The sequence below is a fragment of the Hylaeus volcanicus genome, chromosome 8 (genome assembly GCF_026283585.1).
Source record: "Hylaeus volcanicus isolate JK05 chromosome 8, UHH_iyHylVolc1.0_haploid, whole genome shotgun sequence".
In the NCBI taxonomy this organism is placed as follows: domain Eukaryota; kingdom Metazoa; phylum Arthropoda; class Insecta; order Hymenoptera; family Colletidae; genus Hylaeus; species Hylaeus volcanicus.
In genome coordinates this window covers 4282341-4306418 of record NC_071983.1, presented here as the reverse complement: position 1 = coordinate 4306418, position 24078 = coordinate 4282341, and the positions used below count along the sequence as shown (strand labels likewise).

Below are 24078 nucleotides of genomic sequence, written 5' to 3'. Positions count from 1 at the left end.
CTACTACTACTACTACTACTACTACTACTACTACTACTACTACTACTGTTACTATTACTACCGCTGCAACTACTACTACTATTACTACTACTACTACAACTACTATTACTACGATTACTGTTACTAATAGTATTATTATTACTACTTTTACTAACGCTATAATTACCGAAACATTTGATTAAAGATTACAACCATCGCTACTACTGTTGTTACTACCACTGTAATTATACGGTTAAGATGTACGAATCACTCATCGAAACCGACCGGAGAAACATCGATCAATCGTACACGCGTACACGAGCACAGACACGCAAATAAATACACGCGCGCACGCGCATAAGACAGAGACAGGCAAAATTTTCATTCGGATTAAAATTTCGAGCAACGAATCGAACATATATTACTTTTTTTATCCGTTACGAGTTGAATAAAAATTGAAATTCGAATTATAGAATGTAATGTTTGAGATACGAATAAATGAAAAATGATCCGTTCGATCAAATTTTATTATCGAAATAAAATTCTGCCCGTCTCTTGTACGAAATGTAAAAGGACCGTGCAACGGGCGCGCGCACAGCCAAGTCGGATTCGCGTAATTATAGAAAAGACGGACGACGTGAAGAAAAAAAGGAAAGGAAAAAAAAGAAATACGTGTAACATACTGCCAATCATAAGAAGATGTTTCAAGGGAAGTACGCGCGAGATACATAAATCGGATACATGAAACAGAAACCATAGTTCTTTTTACGCATTGCGTATACACAGTACACACACACACACACACACACACACACACACACACACACATCTATACGTAGGTAGATGTAAATAAATAGATGGAAGAGGCGAAGATGGAAGCGCGATTGAGGACGATGAACGAACGAGCGTGAATGCGTAGGAAAGCCGATCGAAACGATCCCTTAAATGATTAACGAACTTAACGATTTTTCGATACCATTTCGCGCTTGCCTGCGTAATCTGCATGCATGAATACAGTTAATCGATGGAACATATTATCCGAAAACGAAGGAGAAACGATTAGATACACTCGCCGACAATACACCACGCGGATATTCCTCGCGGCTCGAGGATTCGAGGTTCGAGGTTCTCGCGTATCGTAATGCATTTCTTATTTTTTTTCCCCCCATTGGCTGTAAAGTTTTCATTCTCGTACGCCCGTACGGTATCGTTCGGAGATTGGCATGGTAGTTTTTATTAGTCGTCGATCGGTCGAATAAAATTGTACCCATCGGTGGCGTAGTTGCACGAGATCGGATTCGCGAATCGAAACGAACGCGTCGAAAAAAAAGTGAAGCGCCGAAAAAAGTGCCGTTACGGTAAAGTAAAAACAGATAAAACAATAAATAAATAAATAAAGTAAACACGGGTAAGAGTACCGAGAATCTTACGAACGCGCGTTTCGCCAAGTGTGATCGGTGTCGAGAGTGGTTTATGTCCCTTAAGTGCTTTATAAACTCAATCGTATTTCGTATCGTCGCGTTTAAACGTCACTGTAAAAGGAGTACACAAGTAAAAGTATAATAAACAAAAACTTTTTAAAAAAAAAATAACGAAAATGAAAAAGAAAAGTGCGAATGTGCGAACGCGAGGTGCTTGGACACGCCATGATTTACGGCGTTTCGAGGAGGGTTCGAACGGACGGTGAAACGAATGATCATTCCAACGCCTTCGCTTTGTTGTTAATAATTTATCGTAAAAATTCTTCTATTGTTTCATTCTTCTGGCCGATATATAATCGTTGTTTCTACGATCGAAGTTTCGTCGTCAAAAGTTTACGTTTAAATGTCATCGAATATTATTAAAAATGTTTTTCTCTGTGATAAATCTAAAGAATCTAGGTTTGACGATCGCTATCGTCGCATCGACGGATCGTTTCGTAGCCCCGAAATGCGTTTACACGAAAAATGGACGAGGAGGAGGAGAAAAGATCGAACGTTTATCTTAGCGTGCAAGCGTGCGTCTGTGTGCGAGCGAGCAGCGAAAGTCGAAATTTTCAAATTTACAAAAACTGTTTTAGCATCGCGAAAGCAAGCATACGACCAAGCTCTTAACGATCGCTTAGCGTAATATAGTTGTAACGGAGGAATATAGTCTAACCGAAAGCATACGTATAAATGTAATTATAACTCTACGTATAGGTAATTAACGCGTACACTCGACATGCGGTAACGTAACGCGAGGATCTACGATCAGATCGATAATCGCAGCTGTAGAAAAACTAAAAGGAGCTAGGAGAACGATCGATCGTGGTAACAACGATGACACTCGAAACGAAGAAGAAGAAGACGAAGAGAAAGAAGACGCGTGGTCAAGTTTCGAATTCTCGTCGCCGCGCCGTGGGGTACGAAGAGAGTTGAATGATCAAAGAAATTTCGTCTCGATTGTATTCGGTAACGAGACAAGGGAGGAGCATGCGCCAACAACGACGCCGATTGGTCCAGGGCAAATCGATGGAACGATATTTCAGAGACTAGCGAGCATTTCGAGAAATAAAGACAGTTGTCGAGAACAACGATCGCGACGATTCGAGCGATGCCGATGTCTCGGCGCTTTGCAGCGTCGACAGGAAATCGGCCGATGAATCGTCGTCTTCGGTTTCGAATAGACGTTGTAACAGTTTCGCGAGAAATCTTTCCAGTTTGCTACATCTTTCTACTAGGATTTCGTGATTTCTTTGCACGCGCAGTTGATCGAGAGTCGTCTCTTCGAAGAGTTTAGCTGCAAAGCGTCGAGGCAACTTTCCACGGATCGTCCACCGACGCTTGGCAGCGAACCGTGATCTACTCTCGAGACTGAGAGGCACAGTCTCAGTCTAACGAATAACGAACCAAGCACGAAGGTACGAAGACAACGAGGACGAGGAAAAGTAGAGAAACGTGGTAATACGAATAATCGAGGAAATGTGAAAAAGTGGTGATGACGAAGAAGAGTCTAAGGACTGTCGGCTCGATAGACGCGTGTCTGCATCGTGTAACAAAAGCCTCGATCTAAACGCGTTGCATACAGGTGCGCCGCGTTGCAGCTGGTAACGTAGCTGGAAAACCAAAAATATGCTTCTCGGCTCGTTCGTAGAAAGTACATTTAATTAAAAATAAACAGCGGATATCGACCCGAGCCTCGCGAACCTCGTGGATTCGATTCCCATCGGTTCTAGGCAGAAGAGACTTCGGAGGATCATTTTAGTCGATCGTCGAACACAATCCCATCTACGATTTCATTACTTGCATTTAATTATAATAACGATAAGCGAACAAAAATAAAAGAAAGATCTAACGAGGATGAAACCGTGGGGAGGGGGAGAGCGTAAATGGTGTAACACGTAAATACCTACGATTAAGAGTTTTTCTACTTATCTATACATACATACATACATACATATAACATACATACCTATATATATGTACACGTACGTACACATACCTAAATATATGTACATATATATAAATATGTACACGTAAAAGATACACCGGTAATATGCACTTTATATCTATGTATTTATATATAAGTACGTGTATGTATATATAAATATATACATATAAATAGTACGAGCGAGTAACGAAACCGTATATTGACGCTAAATGCCCTGTCGATAATAATAATCACGACGCAACAGACAAACAAACAAACAAACAAACAAACAAACAAACAAACAAACAAACACACAAACAATTAAACAAAAAAAAAATGAAATAAACTTCGTCGCTAGATCTCTCGGCTCTTCGGCGAGCCAGAGCTCCGTAGAGTTTCATACTTTTGCAAATAATCGAGAAATCTCGTCGATACACTATTATACCAATCTCTCTCTCACTCTCTCTCTCTCTCTCTCTCTCCCTCCCTCCTTCCCTCCCTCTCTCTCTCTCTCTCTCCTTTCTCCTCTCTCCTCTCTCCTCTCTCTCTACATATATATCCGCGTATAAATATAGTTGAAAGATCGAAACGAGAGAACATTGATCTTGATTCGAGACTGAATGTTCGAACGATGATCGGATGATTAGGCGAGAAATGCGCGATCGAAGAAACGATTAACCTTAATTGCTTTCGAGTTGTATTCGAACATATGCTTTTCCTTTGCTTGAACACGATATTCTGTACAGAAAGAGCGTAAATTTATTTTCGAGAGAGCGGGAGTACATAGGGCGTACGGCCGTGCTGGGATACACGGAAAGCTGATCGTTTCTGTTCCGAAGAATCGTTAAATGTGCACAAGACGAGCGTAACAGAGGAAATATCGTAACGCGACGAATCATTGAATAGTTACAAAAGTTGCCTTAATATTACACGTTTGGTAAACTAACGATAAGATACGCAAACGAACGGCGAAGCAAACGAGAAACGACTCGAGAACTTGGATTACGATTACCGAATAATCAAAATTGACGCAGAACAATTGTTAATTAACCTGCGCGCGACATACAGTGGTCTTACGATCTGAACAATTTGGTGAAAATGAAAGAGCTCGCGCAACGAAAATCTCATCGTCTCGCTGCTCGTTTGCCTCGTGTTTATTTACACCTTGACACGGACGGTGAATATACTAACGATTAGTAAATAATCGATAACGTATACATACTCGGTCATCGGTAAAACTTAACGAATAATCAAACACGATTAGTTGGAAAAGATGCGAAACTACTCGTTTACGATTGCAGATCGATCTAGCAATTGTAAGCGACGATTAAAAAGTTAACGTGAAATTAATCGCAAAGTAATTACCAACCAACTCCGTGGTGTACCTTCCGATTCGTCCGATTCACTTTTTTTCCAAACGGATTTCCCGCGATCGCAATCGTATACAACGATGCTCGCGAGCGAACGCTATTCTTCGTGAATGATGAAATCGCGTATTACGAACTTGCTCTACTCGTGTCTCCTTTCGCGTTCGCTTATTCGCGATCCAAGAATGCGATTGCGATCACTTCGAGACCCTTCGAATCCACGGACAGGGTAAAAAGAAACGAAAGCGGCGAGACGCGTTAAAACTACCCGATGATAATCAGTCTGTACCTATATTCGCAAAAATACTCTCTAAAAAGTCGTTACGACGTTCTTAAACCGAGCCTTTTCGAATTCTTTTCGGTCTCTAACGCGATGGTATTCTCCCTTAACGCTCTTCTGGCGAATCTCGAGTCGTATCGTCGCGGTTCTTGCTCGAGGATCGGCGTTGGCTCATCATTCACGAAAGTAGCGTGCCGAGTCGGCGTTGTACGCACGTAAGAAATCAAAAAGAGGGTGAGAAAGAGAGAACGGTAGAGAATAAGAAGAGGGACGAAGAACCGAACGATGTTTGGCTGCGTGTATTATGCGCCGCGTAAAGTCACGTTCTCGCGGGAACCAACGTTTAAAAAGTGCGCCATTCGCCAACGGTTACTCGGTTAGCGCGATCAGATATCGAAGACAAATCGGACCAGATCGACTCGGAAATATTTCACCGAGAACGTGACTCGATAACGCGTGCTCCGTTCTAGGCGTACGAACGTGGTTCAGCGTTCTTTATTCCATCGGTTATCGACTACGAGAATCTGGCTACGAATGACAATGGCCGAATAAACGAGAAAGAGAGAGGGTGAGAAAACGAGTAGAAATGCGCGAGTGTGTACAAGTAAGAGTGAGAACGCGAAAATGAGAAAAAGCGAAAAAATGAAATGGAGAAAATTCCGTAGACCCGTTTAATAGTCGCGTGTACCATTGTTATAAACATTGTGTAAAGAGGGAGAGAAAAGAAGTGGAAAAAAAAACCCATTGAAAGCTTTAACTTTGACTAAACTAACTTTAAAAGGGTATATAGCGATCTAGCGCAAGCGAGTGTTGCTGCCAGTCGCGTGAATGGCGGACGATTGGCGGTCGATTCTGCGCGACGTTCTTACTAACGGTCGATGAAACGCGTGCGTATATTACACAAGTATCGATATAGTTTATTCCACCCGCGATGTACACGATCTTTAATGTCGTTGTTACAGTCTCGTACCCATGAAGTATATCGTTCGCGCAATATCTCGCCAATCTTCGCGTTACTGTACACTTACTGTATATTACTTATACATATATACATATATACATATACATAGATGTATGCATACGTGAAAATGCAAAAGAACACTTGTTTTTCTCGGAGAGAACAGATCGAGTGCAGATTGTACCTTTATACGTATTTCATTGTTCGCGTCGCGTCCAGAACGCAAACGATGGAAATTGAACCGAAACGAGGAAACGGAATCGGCGTTCGTCGAGTGAGATGCGAGTCGAGTCCCTTTTCGTTCTCGATCCGAGGATAGATCGTTTGTTGTCATCGTTGACAAGACATTTACTAATTTCGTTTTCGCGCGAGTCGAGTCCTTCAAACGCGAAAGGGATCGACGATCGACGACCCAACACCCGCTACCCCCTAACGTTCACCGTAAATCGACGAAATCTCTCATTTCAATTTCGCGTGCTCGTCGTGACGCGAACGTTCGGTTGTATCGTTTCTCTTCTTTAATGGAAAATAAGTATTCTATACGCGTGGCTCGCATCTGCCATTGGGAAATTGCCACGCGTTAAAGATACAGAAAACGAAAAAAAAGAATAAAAATAATGGAAAAGGATAACCTCGATTATTCTTCGAATCTACGAAAACGACTGGTTCGGTGTCTAGAATGAATGAACGAACGAACGAACGAAAGCGAGACGCGAGAAAGAGAGAGAATACGAAGACGCAAACATGCATTATTACTTATGTATTATGCGGTAAACGAGAGAGAAGATACCTACCTTACATATATAAATATTATATATACATATATGTGTATATATATAACATGTATGTATATATACATATATACATAGCTAGTTCAATTTGCAAATTAGTGTGTATTGTCGCTTCGAAATGCCCAGTCATTACTCGCCAGGATCCAAAAACCCAACAACCAATTTCAAGTTCATTCTTTTTTTAAGGAAAAAACCAATAAAATAATGTGTTAAAATATTTCAAGACACTCGTGTTTTTCACTTAAACTTAAGCCACCGCGAACATTCGCTAAAAGTCAGCGCGTGCGGGATTTTACAATTTCTACTTCAACGAATATCTTTTCGATTAACTTTGCCACGAATCGCCTCGAAATGTTCTCGAACGGCGACACGCTTAACAGCAACAAGTATCGTTTTACGTCAAAATATACATGGTTACAAACAGAAATAGAATACATTTTATCGCTATCAGTATTTTCGAAATTTATCTCCTGCACTCGATAGAAAATAACTTGTTTTCTATACAAAAAAAAAAAAAAAAAAATGAGAAAAAAAGAAAAACAGAACAATAATAATAATAATAATAATAATAATAATAATAATATCTGTAATCTTCAAAATACAAGTTTTTACTCCGTTCCGAGTTTATTAGCCCTAAATGATTTCCTCGCTAATGTTCCTTACGATTCGATCAACGATTAGAACAAATACGAAAGCTTAAGGAAACTTTACAGTTCATAAATGAAAAACTAAAGATTCCGTAAGATTCAAAACGTATTTAATTATATTCTTCTTCTTCTTCTACTTCTTCCAATGTCTAGCTTGGATCAACAGCGATTTTATTAAGAAACTTATCGGAAAAAATGGAAATATAGAAATAGCATTTTTTCTCTTTATCAGTACAACTGTTTCCGTTATCGAGACCAGTTCATTCTTTACGTTATCGTTGGAAATTTACAAATTTTCCGCTCTAGAGCATGACGACCGCTATATTATATGAATATATATATAGATATGTACCAGAGATCCGATTCATGGACCCTAAAACGGTATCGCCATCTCGCGGTCAGAAGGACGAACTAATTTTGGAACCTCCGAATGGCATTCTCGGCTTAAAAGCGCCCAAATTTGTATTGAATAGTCATAAATGCATACAGAATCGCATAATTAATACGATTCTGTGTTTTATGACACCGCAATATCTGAGAAGCTTGGATCAGAACCCTTAGCAGTTTAGTACTAGTGGCGCCATCGGTGGCAAGACGCCCAAGTTTGTAGTGAAAATAGTTCCCACTGATTCTGTAAGATGGCACCACAGATACCATTTAATTAATAATTTTTTATATTATTATAATAATTCTTTGCTTCATAACACAACAATATAAAAATTAATATGTCTGATTTATCATTTTTATCTGCAGTTATTTAGTTATTTAATGCAGGAATAGTTAGCAACCTTTAATTTTAGCGCCATCTATGTGGAACTGTAGGAACTATTTTCACTACAAACTTGGGCGTCTTGCCGCCGATGGCGCCACTAGTAGTAAACTGCTAAGGGTTCTGATCCGAGCTTCCAAAATTAATAGAAATGAAAATTTAACATATTAACTCATATATTCCGGTGTAATAAAACAAAGAATCGTATTAATTATGCATTTATGACTATTCACTACAAATTTGGGCGCTTTGAGCCGAGGGTTCTATTCGGAAGTTCCAAAATTAGTTCGTCCTTCTGACCGCGAGATGGCGATACCGTTTTAGGGTCCATGAATCGGATGGTTGGTGAATATCTGTATATATTCATATAACATAGCGGTCGCCGTGCTCGAAAGCGGAAAATTTGTAAATTTCCAACGATAACGTAAAGAATAAACAGATGTTGATAATGGGAAAGGTTTTATTAATAAATAGAAGACGTTATTTTTGAGCGATTTTATTAAGTTTACCATGATTTTAATCGATACAGTGATGCCTGTTGTATACTGTCGCGCGCATCGAAACGCGACTTCGACTTTCTTTCCGTCTTTCGAGGAATACTTGATTCTTTGCTAGTATCTTTTATGAAACATAGTGATCGGAGTAAAATGGCAATCACGATTGCTCGTTCGAATTTCAGTTGAATTCCAGCTGCGTTTGATAAGGCGTTCTCGTCTCGAATATACGGATAAGCAAGTTGAAATCTCGTCCAATGGTGGAAAACATAAATGCAGTAATAAGAACCAGCGTCGGCGTGCGCCTCGTGTAAATTTCGTGATTGATTTTCGGATATCTCGTGTTGGTTATCTTAAAGGAAACTGGACGATCGGAGAAAAAGGATCGAGCGGAGGGGTGAGCGAGGAATATGAATATATAATATCTTATATCGTGTATCCATAAATGTTAAACGTTATTTCTTATTTTTTTTTTTCTTTTCGTCGTCTTATCGACACCTCGTATTATTCTCGACTCGTTTTCATTTTTCTTTTTATTAAATGTTAGGTAGAGCTTATAAGGGACGCCTAAAGTCGCGCTCACAGGCGAACTTCCGGCGCTCTTTTGTCGTATACTAGCTGTGCCGAACGCACTTGTACTGGTCGCACGAATAGCGAAACGATCAGCTGAAGAGCGGCTTCCGAGATCGAAAAGAAGTCTCCTATTTCACAGGGATGTATATCTCAGAACCATGCGGGTTTAACGACAGATACATTCAACTGTATCAACTAAAAACGGAAAAACGATCGATTTAGTGTGCCGCGTAAAAAATTAAACGAATACATATCCGAAGAAAATGATCGTTCTCGGTAGTCGATCGTCAGCCAACCGTTTCCCTCGCGACATATTATTTAACAACAGAATTCAACCACCTAATCTTCCGGAGGATACTCGTAATTCTCACCTTCGCTTCGCCTTCGACTATACACAATAAATGGATATCTTTTTCTTTTCGTCTACATGCTAAGTAATAAATCGTCGAACCGCAAGTTATCGATAATCCATAATAAATCGATAGAAATCGCCTAGCATTCGATCGACCTTCGTCTGCCTTTAAAAAAAACCCGTGCCCAAACGATAAGAGCACAATCATAAATTTTAATAATTAATAATATTTCAAATCGCCGTCAATCTGATAATAATTCAATTGCAATTGCGATCACCATAACGCAAGAATCGCAAATATCAATAATAATAATAATAATAATAATAATAATAATAATAATAATAGTCATAACGGCAATATTAATAATAATAATAATAAAATAAATTTTCATCCTACTAATTAGCATCGTCGTTACAATGATGTGTACTTAGCCGTTACAGTCTGCCTATGTACTATTCTCTTTTATATACTTCTATATGTATAGCTACAATATATAATATTTCCATGTTGAAAAATCGTATACATTAGTGTTGTGTCGCAGGACCATTGCTTCGTTTCTGTTCTGTTTCCCGTTCGTACATACGCTTCTCTCGCTTAATATCAATTTCTTTCTTTCTTTCTTTTTTTGTTTTCTTCTAATACGCTCGTTAACTCTGTCGTTTCGTTTCTTTCGGCTATCTTTCGGCATCGATGTGGACGCTGAGAGGGGAAAAGGTGGCGTCGATGCACAGAGGCGTTTACGCTTCGTTATCGAACAACAGCGTGGAAGAAAAATGGAAAGGAACGAACAACGATGGAAAGATTGAAAGCGACCGGGGGTACGGGTTATCCGTCGTCGTTTCCCAATCGCCTTTTCCTCTTCGCTTGTTCGATCGGCGAACAGAACTGGACAAAACTCTCGCTTAGATAACAAATTTTGAATAACGAACAAAAAGAACAGCTTTCAATCCGTCGTTTATTTAGCCTAAATTATGTAATTAAACGATATTTCACGTTAACCATTCGATGGAATAAACGTCGAGAGTAATAGTTGGTTTAATTCGTCGTTGATTGGCCGAATAAAGTTTTGCCCACCTCTGTGGCTAAGTCAAAGTTCTTCACCGAAGCGTTACAATTGCACTCGTCGCTCGAGAACGTGAACGCATCTCGTTTCGAGAATATCTATTACATAACGTTAATAGCTTAATATCGATTTTTTTTTCTTTTTTTTTTTTTAGTTCGTATTACCCGCCCGGTAAGGGCGAGCCTCGGATCACAGATAGTGAGGTGATCGGATTGCGCGAGCATTTTCACGATACATCGTCTTACATATATGCGTTTTTTCCTACATCGTACAGATTCTCGTAATTGTCTGTTTTGCGTTTCTTCTTGCGATTCCTCTAAGTATTTCAAGGCGACAGCTCCTGAAAGCAAACAGCACCGGCCGTGTACGCGAGTGTGAATCACAATCGCGCGAAGAAATTCCCCCAATCATTCCAACCGATTTTTAGTTCATATGTATATACGATCGTGGCTCCAGAGTCGTCGACAAGTTTCGTCGTACCGACGATATCTGGAATTCTCTTATTCCGCTGACCGTTTGTCGGAGATGGGCAAACTTCTCGTTTAAGAAAACAATTTTCGAATGACGAACGAAAGATGAACGTTCGCACACTTTCTCATCCGCTGCTCATTGAATAAAAATTGGAATTTCGATCATAGAACGAATAGACAAAGACCGAGTCGTCTTGTAAAGTAAATCGCTACGCGTTGGTCTTGTTCGTCCGTTCGTTATTCGAAGAAAATTTTGCTCGTCTCCGACGTTCGCGCACGTAGCACGCTCGAAAGGAAACTCGATCGAAACGCAATCCTTGCGTCTTTGTTCAATTCATGGTAAAAAGTTGTCATCGTAACGATCACACGGATTATACACATACGAAAGTATAGAATATATATTTTTATACACTTGTATACACAATACATATGTACCTACGTACGTACGACCAACTAAGGGTAGACAGGCGCAATCGTATATTTCAAGCGTCGAATCCAGTCGAATCGCGTGTTTGCGCGATCCCATCGAATGCTGTGTTTTCGTTCGTCCGTAAGGAAGTTCGATATCGATAAACTTCGATACTAGGTTCGTTGCACCACGACGATTCTACTTCTATTCGAAACATCTTTTTTCTCCCGAAGACCAAAATGCATTCGAAACCGCGAATGGACGACTTTCCGATCTACGCGAAACTTTATATACCTAGAAATAAAAGATGGTGCTTATTCCGTCGAGATAAATCAAAAGGACGGAGTTCGTTATCCTGGATTCGGCGCAAGGTGTGTCGGGTGATGAAATTAACAGAAACAGAAAACGGCATAGTAAAGGGGAACGAATTTTAATAAAATCTCGTGCTGAATCACTGCTATACAAATACGAAAAAGTAAAAGTGGGATATATCGATTTCGATCTTTCGGTTCGCTCGTGGGTACAATCATGCACACAGTTTTTCAACGTAACAAAGAATACGATGATACTCGCTTTCTGCAGCGAGGACACTCGCGAATCGAGATTCGAGCATTTCACGTTTACAGAAACAAATAAATAATAATTCGGGAAAACATCGAAAGAACTGCTCGATTGTACATTAACGCGACGCAACGATCGGCTCCATTTGTTTTCCATGGAAGAAGCGAATGGTGTCCTCGCGTCGAAACGAAAGGGAACAAATCAGCACGCAAACATCGTCCGCGTGTCGCTGCAAAGTATAACTCGGAAGCTAAATTTAAAACTCGGAACTTAAACCACAAGTGAACGTAGGAAACATTCGCTAGCATTACACGATACACCCGTGCTGGGCTCAGATTTAAAAAGAATCAACGAAAATTGTTAAACCCGCGACGCGAAAATACAAGCTGCCGGTGGCGTATCTCTCACCGAGAGATGAAGGACCATCGTGATGTATTCACGACCGTCTGGATTCTTCTTCTTTTAAATCCGTACCCAGCAATCAAAATTACGCTACGCAAGAATATATAGTGGAAGGATACATAATACGACGTTAAAAGAGGTTGCAAAACGAGGTCAAGTGTTTAAAAACAAAATCGTGAAAAGAACTCCAAGTAAATATGGTGGAGGAGGGGAGGAAGAATAAAAATATCTTGTACTAGCTAAATCTATCTAGTTATGTACGTGTACGTGTCCGTGTCTGCGTGTGTACGTGTAGCATATGTAAAATTAAAAACTAGTCGATTCGCGTACGTTCTCTCCCTTTCTCTCCTTAGCTAAGCGTCTGTACGCCGTCATATTGTCTTAAGAGCAACGAATTTCGTCCGTTCTCGGGAGCACATTGGCTTACGAGCTCTGATCGTTCGCCGTCCTTTCCACTCTCTCGTTTTCTTTTTTCCTCCCTACACCCGTTTCTATTGTTCGCTCTTCGAGCCTTTCGTAAATACGTGAAGCGTACGCTCTCGCTCACGGTCGCTCGATAAGGCAAATATCAAGTAACAAGATCGAAGGACGCGCAATGGAGATACAACGGCGAGTACAAAAATCGTTCAATTCTCGCGAAACCGTTTCACCGATTCCGCGATCTATTCGTCATCTTTCGAACGGTCGATTTCCGTTCGAAAATCGGAGGCGAGCACAACGGGCGCGATGGCTGGCCACGAACGGGTTGCGTGGCGCGCTCTACTACGAGGAACAACCGCCTCGCATCTTCGTATACGTGTCCTTCTTCCTCGAGAGGAAAAAGAGAAAAAGTGTTCGAAAACCGGAAACTAGAGTTACTATTTATAGTAGGAACACCAACGAACATCATTTTCTCGTGTATGGCTCGGAGGTGCGCGCAAATCGCGCGTGTTAGTGTCGACGAGAGTGTGTGCGTGTTCGGTGGATAAGTGGCGAGTGACGGTGTGGTGGTTCTTGTTGTCTGACGGTGGTGTACTTTTGTTTTTCCTCGTCCTCTAACATACACTCTGCTTCGTTTCTCCTCTTACTCGTTTCTTTTTTTCTTTTTTTTTTTTTATACTGTCTTTTTATTAGGTTCGTTACCATACTAGTCTCGCACATTCCAAAAGTAACTTTAGACGCGCGGTCGTTTTTCATTCTCCCGGTCGGAATCAGAGTCCGCTGAATCGTGGAGTGGCGGAAATTCCGGCACCGCCTCGCGTTGTTGCATCCATCCCGCCGCGCCTGGCCCCCCAGCCAATGCCTTGCCCTGCGTCATTTTTTTCGATTTTTTTTTGTTTCAATTGATTTTTAGCCTTCTGTCTTTATCCCCTGCAGGTGGCGACAAAATAGCGTGTCATTGGTCGCTAAAGCCTCGCCTTCGTTTCGGAGCTTTTACGCGCTTTTTTCTCAGCACGGACAGATTTCTTTCGAATAACGCCTAATGCATGTACATACATGCACGGAGTGGCCCACCTACCTTCACGAGCTTGCAACTCTCGAAAGTTTTCAACGACAGGAAGAAACGTCGCGGAAAGCATTATTTATTCGAAAGGGCCGATTATTTCTTAAATGGAAAGTCCTGTTTAAAAATCTATTCAATTTAACGGAGATTATTTTTAATAACGCGAGGGAATAAGACGCCCCTTACTTCGATTGCGATCGAATTTATTCTTTGGTTACGAGCCACGCCGATGCATCGATGAAAATACATCGATTACTTGGAGATCTCGTACCTTCGCTTCCGAGCAAATAATGTTTTCCGCTGCCATTCTTTTTAATCGAAAAACAAGCGAGAGGAGATAGTCAATTTAGGTGGCACACTATTTCTATACACGTATCGAATCGTATAAAAAGCGCGGGCTACATGAATTGGCCGCTTGTACCAGGACATCGACTTTGTTTCTCTGACGCTTCCCGACAGTTTATCTTTCGAGAAGCTAATTTACTTTAGCTTAACGACGATAAAAAGGCGCGTCGACTCCCGGTTACGAGCATGAAAGGATTTCTGGCTACACGATTCTAGCCGAAAATACTCGAAGACAGGGGAACAATCAAACTAATGATACTAAAAATCCTTTCACGCTGATCTGCCAATGCAACGAACCGGCACCTATTCTCTACTCTCTACGCGGAAAGATTTATTAGAACTCTGCACAACGAACTAAATAATGATGAAATTTCTATCATTCGTGCTCATTCTCTCTCTATCTTTCTCTCTCTTTCTCTCTCTCTCTCGTGCACTCACACACATACACACACGCATGCGCGCACACTTCCTTTCCTATTTGATCTATTCATCCAGAAAATCCCCAGCCATACAATCCGCCAAACGAAATAGAAAAAAAAAATATATATATATATATGAACAAATGAAATAAAAGGTAACGATAAACGCTAACACGTACTACTGCGTAGAATCAGTATACATGTAAACTTAAATTCTACGTGCAGCCATGCATGTCGCGAAGATGTTTCGAATATTTATCCATCCGTAAACACTTTTCGATCTGCATAAATTCTTGATGCATCATGATTCTGTATCACGAACGTCTAGGTCTCAGCGAATGACTCCGCGCACACGCGCGCGTGTATATGTGTGCGAATATGTTGCAGTGTGTTATGAAACTATCCGTGAAAAGTGTTCAAAGAATTAAGTATCGAAAGCCATACGAGATCGGTAAGAAACCGCAGGGTGTGTTTGTCGAGGATGTATCGGCGTAGCGTAAATAACGTATAGATAGCCATAACTCGAATAGGGATAGTATATGTCCGATTGCATACCATTATGTACAACAAGGAGATACGGTTCCCTATGTATATGTATGTATGTATATATCTATATATATATATGTATATATATCCTTAAAATAATCGGATCTAACGATGCCATCATCTCGATCTTCTAAAACTCGCACCGCAATGTTGCGTAACGATATGTTTCCAATGCGCTTCCTAGCGTTTCCAGGACTTCGTAAGTTGCCTAAAACCCTTAAACACTGACTCGTTAACCCCTTCGTAATCGTCGTTACCAGACACACACTTACACATTCATTTAGCGAAATAAAATCCGACACGGTATTTCATTTTGTTTTTGTTCCCATCGGTCCAGAACAGTCAACTGGATTTTATGGGTCGGTTTTAAATTGCAAATATCGTCTCTAATTATATCTGCCTATAAACGAGCTACCTAAACGTTACTCGCGCTTTAAAATTGCTTTAAAGAAACCCCATTGTCCGCTCGGCGAGATCTAGCCCTACAGGTAAACTCGAAGACGAGAACGCCGAAATCACCTCGGTTGGACGACGATCGAATGACATTTTAGAAAAATCACATCTCTTCGACGATACTTAGGTCCGTTCAGGGTATGTACACGTCGATTCCCGCCTTCGAGCGACACAGCTAAAAACGGCACGATACGCGAAAAAGATTCCGACCGTTTCTGTATATATTGCACTACGCGCTATGCGCTATCGACGAATCAAAGTCGCCGCGCATATGAAAATCGAAGTGGGTGGAGTTCGCGAAATTTTTCTCGAAATTGAAAAACCGATCGATACTTGTCGTAATTACTCGCTTCGACCAAGGGAAAAAGACCTGTGCTTGTTGCAACGAAATAGATATACCCTGGTCGGCTCCACGACTTCTAATTCGGGCTGGAACTGATCGGATAATTTAAAAAAAAAAAATCTAATCGGATAATTTGAAATTTGACAAACGGGAATATTACGCGCGCGAAAGAAAATCGCTTTCAGCCGAAATATGTAAATACGAGTATCCGCAGCCCTGCTTCTAATCCGAACTATCGTTCGCGACTCTATCTCACAGACACACTCTCAGTCTTCCGCGAAACCGGAAAGGAATTCTTACGCGCGTACAAAAATTCCCAGCGCGTGAAACTCGCAGACGAATGCTATATCATTGGCGAGGATCGGTCGGCACAGCACGTCACCGAAAACACAAAAGGAATCGCTAAAGGCCCAGAGATCGGTGTGTACGCGCACCAGTCTAGGCTTTTGTCTTTTTCTTTAGTTTACCCAGTTTTCGTGATTTCCATCTGACCGTCTATCGTTCTCTCCTCGCTTCCGTTCTCTGTTCACTTTGACATTCTTTAATTGCGTGTCTTTGCGTGGAGTCTGATTCGATGTCTCTCTCACTCTCTGTCGCCTTCTAAGAATTTCGTTTCATCTGCACCAAGAGAAAAGAAAAAAAAAAAGCTCAAGTGAATTCAACGGGACTACGTGATTCAGCTTCGACGTTCGAGAACATAAAGCCGATCGAACCGTTCGCCATGCTCCGTGCGTTGCAACTTCCAAGGGTGCTCTCCACGATTTGGTTCAGAGTTTTGGCCAAATTTTATTCGAATAACGGATAACGAACAAGAAGCATCGTTCGACGCGAAACGCAATTTCGTCTTTTTACAAGAATTTTGCCTACGAGTACGCGAACTCCGATGCATACTTTCGATCGGCGGATTTCATTTCGTACCATTTCGCGAGAATTTCGAATCGGACTCGGGACCTTTTTTTCAGACGTCGCACGAAGATGGACGGTTCGTCGATTAAATCGTGTTCCAGTCGAATCGTTAGGTGATGGAGAGAGTAGAAGAGACCAAGGAACAGACGACCAATCATAGAGAATCAATCGTATGACGTTATCGTACAGGTGCCATACCGTGAGAACTGTGCTTGTAACAATACGCTGAATACAGCGGCGATCGTCGGCGTCGGTGCGTTTTTGCGAATCGATCTTCTCTTCTGGGTCGCATTACCTTTCCTCGAGGCACGAGAACCACTCTTTATTACCTTTCTTTTATTTTTTTAAAAAAAAAGAAAAAAAAAGAAGAAGAAGAAAAAGAAAGAAATAAAAGCCTGAGGGCAACGATTAGTTTTAAATTCATATCGTAAACCGTGCGAGTACTCGTTAGAGTCTAAATTGGACACTCCGCGCCCCAATTTCTGTTGCAACAAACACAGTTCTTTGCTTATCGTTTTGTTAGATTCGGGGTAGGTACCAACCAGCAGCGATTAGAAAATAAAAAATTATGGAAAAAAAGGGAGAATAAATGAAACCAGAATCAAGACAGTGGTAAGGGGAAAACGGATTATGGTTGGGCGTCGTGTTAAGTCGACCGATGCGTAAGAAGGGTCTTGGTGCTCGTATAATTGTGTGCAAGCGATTGCTTTCTTGTTATATATGCGATTACGGAAACGTTAGTGCCAGCTGTAGCAGCAAGAGCGTTGTTCGTCATTACCAGCGGAACTATTTCATCTTCCTCTATTTTATCCACTCGTTTAACCTGTCGAATCGTAACGCTTTTACCTGGCCTTCGAATTTCTTGGCAGAGCGACGATATCGAAAGAACTATCCGCTCGTCCTAGCGAAACTCGATTGTTGTCCGCGCTCGTTTGCGAGAATTCGAGGCAAAATACGAGGAGGAGCGAGGCTACTCGAATCGTGGAAACAGCTCGGAGGTTTACGGATAACGAGAAAGAAGTGAAGAATAGACGAGTTTCGATGTAGCCGAACGGAACGAAGGCGGAAAGCGAAACGAGAGTCGGAAAGGCGATTCAAAAACGCGGCGAGCTAGGTGGGAGCATGCATTTTAGTCGCTTCATTTCTGCCCGGGGCTTTCCACCGACCCCTCCGGACCAGGAACCGTGGCCGAAACGGATGAACCGCGAAATTAATTTTCTTGCGAGAACTTCTACCAGCTTTTCCCGACCGATTCGAATCTCAGCAAACGCAACGGTAACGAGATACCGAGACGAGATCGAGAAGAATGGTTCTGGATGCGGATTACTCGAGCGACAAGCTTTCTTAGCCGTTCTTAGCCAACCGCAAACAATTGTTTAATTAAAACGCGAATGTTTGGAAAAGAATTCAGGGAATACGTTCGGTCTAGCGTTTTGTAAAAATCTTTTTTTAACATCGATACATCGAAACGTCCTCCCCGCACCGCGTTTCAAAATATATCTCGCGATGATCGGCCGACGTTGCAGCGTAACATTTGTAACGAAGTCTATCGACAACCGGTTGGCGCATCGTCGAAAGGGACCTTTAAATTCACCGATCGTGAATATCTACAAATTTCCACGCTGCGTGGAAATATAACCATGTCGCCTGTTTGCGCGCGAATTTAATTCAACGTCACTCTTTATCACATGACACCGTAGAAATTGCACGTCAAAAAGATTTGTTGGATTCCCGGCACCGGTCACGGTATCGCATTGATTCGTACCGTACTCCATAATCTTTTCTTGCAAATGGCATTTGACAAAAAAAAAAAGTGGAGTAATAATTGGGAACACATCGTTTTAACGATGCGTAACGTATGAAGCACGATTTGAATTCAATGAAAGTGTTTCAGGAAAGTTTGTTAACTCCAGCACGAGTAAGCAGCTGAGTCTTCTCTCTATGTATATTCCGAACAAGAATGATTGGAACCAGCTCGTTAGCGTTGGTGAACTGAATAGTCGAAAACGAAGATTCGAACGATACGCGAGAGCTTCGAAAATCCCGATACTTTGGCTCGTCTGTCGGATACATGGGAATAAGATCTCCGAATGTATAGTTTTGTTGCTTAGAGGTAGCTCGTTAGAAACACGTCAGCGCGGGCGCGTTCACGTATACCTATTCGAGTCCATTAATATGTGAGCGAGCAGCCCTGCCTAAAAAGTGACTTAGCAACTCCAATGCATACTAAGCAACCCTTATGTTACCGGCCCTGTGTGCGCGAACCCGACGCTCCTCCTCTTCTAACCCATCGCGCCTCCTACCACCGCTATCGGATCCCTCTAAGCCCATCTTTATGGACCAGCAACAGCGTATCCAACCCAACTCTATATATTCAAACAACACGCATCTACTTGCATCCAGAGACGCCGCTCTAGTATCCTTGAAAAGCACACGCAACACCCACTCCTGTGCACCACTCTATAAAGGGGTATTCGCACCGACTTGAACTTGTCACGTGTCAAACGTTGGTTTAAAGAACAAAATTGTACAAAGTTTTGCGTTATCGTCGAAAAAGATTTGAAAAAATAGTAGATGAATAATCGCGATCACGTGTCCAGTATTTTAAATAACTTTCCGAATACCAGGAAATTAAAAAATGTCACGTTCTTCTTCGTCGTTAACCCTATGGTAAAGATAAAATGTTTTTTTTCTTTCTTTTTTTTTTCGGAGAACCAACGGCCGACGTATAGCAAATCTAAGACGGTTCAGCGGCACTTTTCACGCGTCGCGACGTTCTACCCTTTAACGTAAAATATTCGGCATAGACCACCACCGTTATCCATTCGTTTCGTTCTTTCTCAACTTTCTTTCTCGCTCGCTTTCTCACTCTCGCAGGTTTCCATTCTCGCAATATGTGTGAATATGCGGTGAGGTGCACATGCGTTTACGGAGTCACAATGCCGTGGCTTAAAAATGGATGGAAATCGAGAGTTGCGGCAGAGTTCTAGTAATTGTCGCTGCGTAGAAACTTGATCGCTGGTAAATATAGGTAGCGAGCGAAAAAATAAACCCCGGCATCTTTTTCCATTCATTCGAGCCTTGGAATGTCCCTCGAAATCGAAGGGTATGGGAATAGGGGGGGGTGGCGTGAAGCGTTTTACTCGAGGGAGTCTAGCACATGCTCGGAGAATGCAAGTTGAGGTGGCAGCATCGAAGAAAGCGAGGCAATAATGATCGCTGACTACAGGGAGATTTATCTTACGTGGAAAAAGAAGGTTTGACGATTACCTGGTGCATAGGGTCGTAGCCCATGGAGCCGTCGTTGTACGGTTGCGAGCCATAGTCGCTACCGTTTATGCCCATCGCGTATCCGGCCATGTCTTGCGGACCACCGGGAGGCGCCGGCGACATCATCGGGGTCGGAGTGCCTTGGCTGGCACCACCCATACTGTACGGCGACGCTCCTGCAAAAGCTGCTGTAGAAACAATCGCGGTGCATACAAAATTCGAGGGTGCGTCTTTTAAGTTCTTCCGCCTCAGCGATACATTTTGACTACGATAAAGCGCGAGCTCGTTTCTAATTCGTCTTTTCTGTGTCTCTCTCTCTCACTCTCTCTATTTACGTAATCAGTGGCGTCGATCGACGCTCGCGGGGCGTCTCGTGGTAAAGTTGTTTTCCTTGGAACCTGATTGTCGCTGGACTCAGCGGATCAAATTCTAGAAAATTTTTCAGTCGTGTCAAGTGAACGCCACTGATTAATTAGACTGGCAAATGTATCGTCGCGATTACGTTCGATGTTTGGCAAGAAATCGATCGATCATTGATCCATGCACGGATGAAAGCGAATGGACTCATGGTATCGTGAAAACGCGCGACTTGGAAAAGTTCCGACGGTAGTCGAGTAGCAACGGTAATCGACCCTTTCGCTGTTTAATCCGTACCACGTAAAACATTCGATGTTTGCTTTAGTCCAAGTGCGCGAAAATGTTTAATCTCGTGCTTGGTATCAAAATTGAATTAAATAATTTACCGAGGAGGAAAAAAACAACAACATTGATTATAAATATTTTGTTAAATATTACACTTGACGATATAGAAACATATATCTAAGATGGATTCGTCTCTCTTTTCGAAATACGATTGAATCGAGTCAACGGAAAAGTGGAACATTTTTTTTTATTACATTTAATTCGATCAGCGAACAGCGGAAGGGTTATATCTTCGATGGCAGCAACGCGAGCAATTTTTATTTCGAAACGCGAAAACGTTTGCGCCATCCAGCAGGAAAACGCGCTGGCTTCGCAGTCCTGGCGCCGGTATCGCTCGAGAATTCCGTTTCTTTAATTACGAGAGAGGACTGCAGCCCGTTAACCGGAAGCGTGGCTGAGGAAAGACAAACACGCGAAGGGCGTCGAAAGAAACGCGAGAACGCCGGCATCTCATCGCACCCTCCCCTTGCTACATCCCCCGTCCCCGCCGCTCGTCTTCCCTTTCCCCTTTCTTCGTCTAATTGGTAAGTTAAAAATATCTCGCCGTGCTCTCGAAAATAAAGTGACGCCTTGGTAGTTAAGGAAAATGCGCGTAATTGCGACCAGCAAGTCCCGCGAATGCGAGGAATTTCCCCGAGAAAACAACTCGGAATTTTTCCCCTAATTTCCGTGAGAATGCGAGAAGCTAAATACGGAGCCGAACCAACGGAAGATAACGATACGCGTTTAAACGTAATACGTGTGTACTCTTTGAAATTCGTTTGAGATTTTCAGGAATTTGATTACCGACCAAAAAAAAAAAAAAGATATGGAGTCCGATCGATAGTTTACCGTTTTTACCCGGGTAATTTATTAACCAGCCGTGATAATACTGGCACAGCCACACCGAACAACGAGCGTTAATCGAGTCGCGTAATGATTTACGGTAACGAGGAACCAGTTGCCAGGACGCGTAATTTCTCCTCTAACGTAGCTTCGACGCGTAAATAATCGCAGCAGAAAAAATGCCAGCAACTATCATCGTGTTAACTAACGCGGACGAAAGGAAGCTGGGCCACGACCAATTACGCGTTGTTTCCTCAGCAACGACCTGCGATATCAACGTTCACGATCGTATGTCAAAAGTCTTTCAGCCGTTCGGAATCAATTAAAAACTTTTCATCGTATTTACTGTATTTCTTTTCTTTTCTTTTTTTTAAGTTATCGAAACGAACTCTTCAAGGAACACCCGTCGCTCGTTTGCCGAAGGACGGAACTTACCAGCTGCCTTTTTGGCTGCGTACAAGTTCGCCTCCTCCTGTGCTTTACCTATGTTTTTCTTGTAGCGTATCCTCTTGTTGCCGAACCAATTGGAAACCTGCAAGAGCGCAACAACGCGAGATCACCAACAGAAAATTTTGGTGCTCGAATATCGCCTAAGACCCCGGCCAGATTATTTCATTTTCCGTTCGAAATATCAAACCGAAGGCTATGAAAAATATGTCGTCCTCGATGGGATAGAATAAAATTCTACTTTTCTGTCGATGTCGAAGTGTCCCGAACTGAAAGTTACTCGAACAACGTTACAGCGAAATATTTGAAACGGACCCAACTAATCGCGTAACTGTTGTTGGCAATTAATCGCGAAGAAACGACGGGCGAATACCTGGTTGCGTTTTACCTGACTCACGGTGATGCCGCATTTTCGCGCGAGCTCTTCCTTGGCCTCTTCGCTCGGATAAGGATTACTGAGATGCGAATAAAAGTATTCGTTTAGGATTTCTGAGGCCTGTTTACTGAAGTTTCGTCTTTTACGCCTGCAACAAAAAAAAAAAAACATTTCCCTTCCCTTTTCACATCGAAACCGTTCCATGTCAACGATCTACGATCGTTCTCACACCGAGTCGAAAACAACTTGAAAAATGGGAAATTTCATACACGAGAGTTGTGTCCAGCAGATATTTTAACCGTTCAGGAGAAACCTACCCAAAGTTAATACCTTGACTGTTGAGCGAAATTTTTTCTTTCTTCTTCTGAATTCGTCCAAAATAAGAAAATTGGAAAGAAATGATTCATCGAAATATACACACCTCGCGTCGAGGAATCTACTCCTCAGGATCATGACGGCCTCGCAGGTAGACTGTTTTAGCTGCATCTGGATGCTCGAAAACTTCTTGTGAATGATCTGTACCATCCTCTCGATCTCCTTCGGCGTGATCGGCCTGGTACGACTTTGTTCCCTCAGTAAATTCATTACGTGAGTCGTGAACTCGTTGCACGCCTGAAACCAAACGTAAATCCAGTTTTGCAATCGATCTATCGAGAAAGGGAGAACCATCGGCTGGTGCGAAGAGATCGAAGAGGCTCCTCTACCAATCGTTGACGTTTTCGGAGTGAAAGAAAATCGCGAAAAAAAGGGCCTGAAAAAAAGACGTCACGGCGAAGCAGCGCAAAAAAAAAAGCGAAAAAGAGGGCGGCCTGAGGATGGAGAGGAGAGCATCGAGAAGAAAGACGCCGTACGTATAATGCATTATTCCTGGTGGTTGGTCGGTTTAAGGGAAAAAGGACTTTGCTCGATATCAGTATTCGAGGCGAGCACGCTACCTTCCTAAGGGAGCGAAGGAGAGACGCGAGTGCACGAGAGAAAAGTAGAGGTGGTGGAGACCGGAGGTGGAGGTGGGATGGATTTTCCTGAGGGAAGGCGCTAGGAGGAAGAGAGGTCGAACAGGGTGGTTCGCAATTTCGAAATGGATTCCACTCTGCCGGCGTACACCCGGCAACTCTCCTCGTCTTTCTTCCATCCACCTCCGTTTCTCTTCCTTCTCTTCTTCCATTCTGTTCTGCTCTCTTCGCATGAGCGTGTACCAGCTCGACGGGGGTGGATCAGCTTCGTTGCTACCTCGCTAGGAGCCGGGCCGAGGGGCTGAAGACGATCTCGAGTAGGTGGATTGGATGGAAAACCCGTAAGGAATTATGCCGTCGCTCCCTCTCCTCCACTCTCCCGGCCTCCCGCCAGTATCGATGTTTCCTCCAATTTTTAAATTATCGTCGGAATAAAAATGATACTTGGCCCGGAGCTCGCGAGACCTCAGCCCTGATAAATTTGTTAAAAATTGTACCGTACGT

General features: G+C 42.3%; 1 protein-coding gene across 4 annotated transcripts in view; it reads right to left on the bottom strand.

The window, feature by feature from the left end:
* Positions 1-8661: 8661 nt before the first annotated feature.
* LOC128881396 (homeobox protein extradenticle) overlaps positions 8662-24078 on the bottom strand; it is a 39466-nt gene continuing 24049 nt past the window's right edge. The window contains exons 4-8 of one of the 4 annotated variants that reach the window (XM_054132406.1): positions 23043-23233; positions 22634-22769; positions 22234-22330; positions 20272-20459; positions 8662-16713 (exon numbers count right to left, since the gene is read on the bottom strand). In XM_054132406.1, coding sequence (XP_053988381.1) covers positions 16696-16713; positions 20272-20459; positions 22234-22330; positions 22634-22769; positions 23043-23233 — 630 coding nt within the window. In that variant the 3' untranslated portion in view covers positions 8662-16695. The remainder of the gene's footprint in view (positions 16714-20271; positions 20460-22233; positions 22331-22633; positions 22770-23042; positions 23234-24078) is intronic. The other 3 variants (XM_054132407.1, XM_054132404.1, XM_054132405.1) reach the window with 3 other exon arrangements.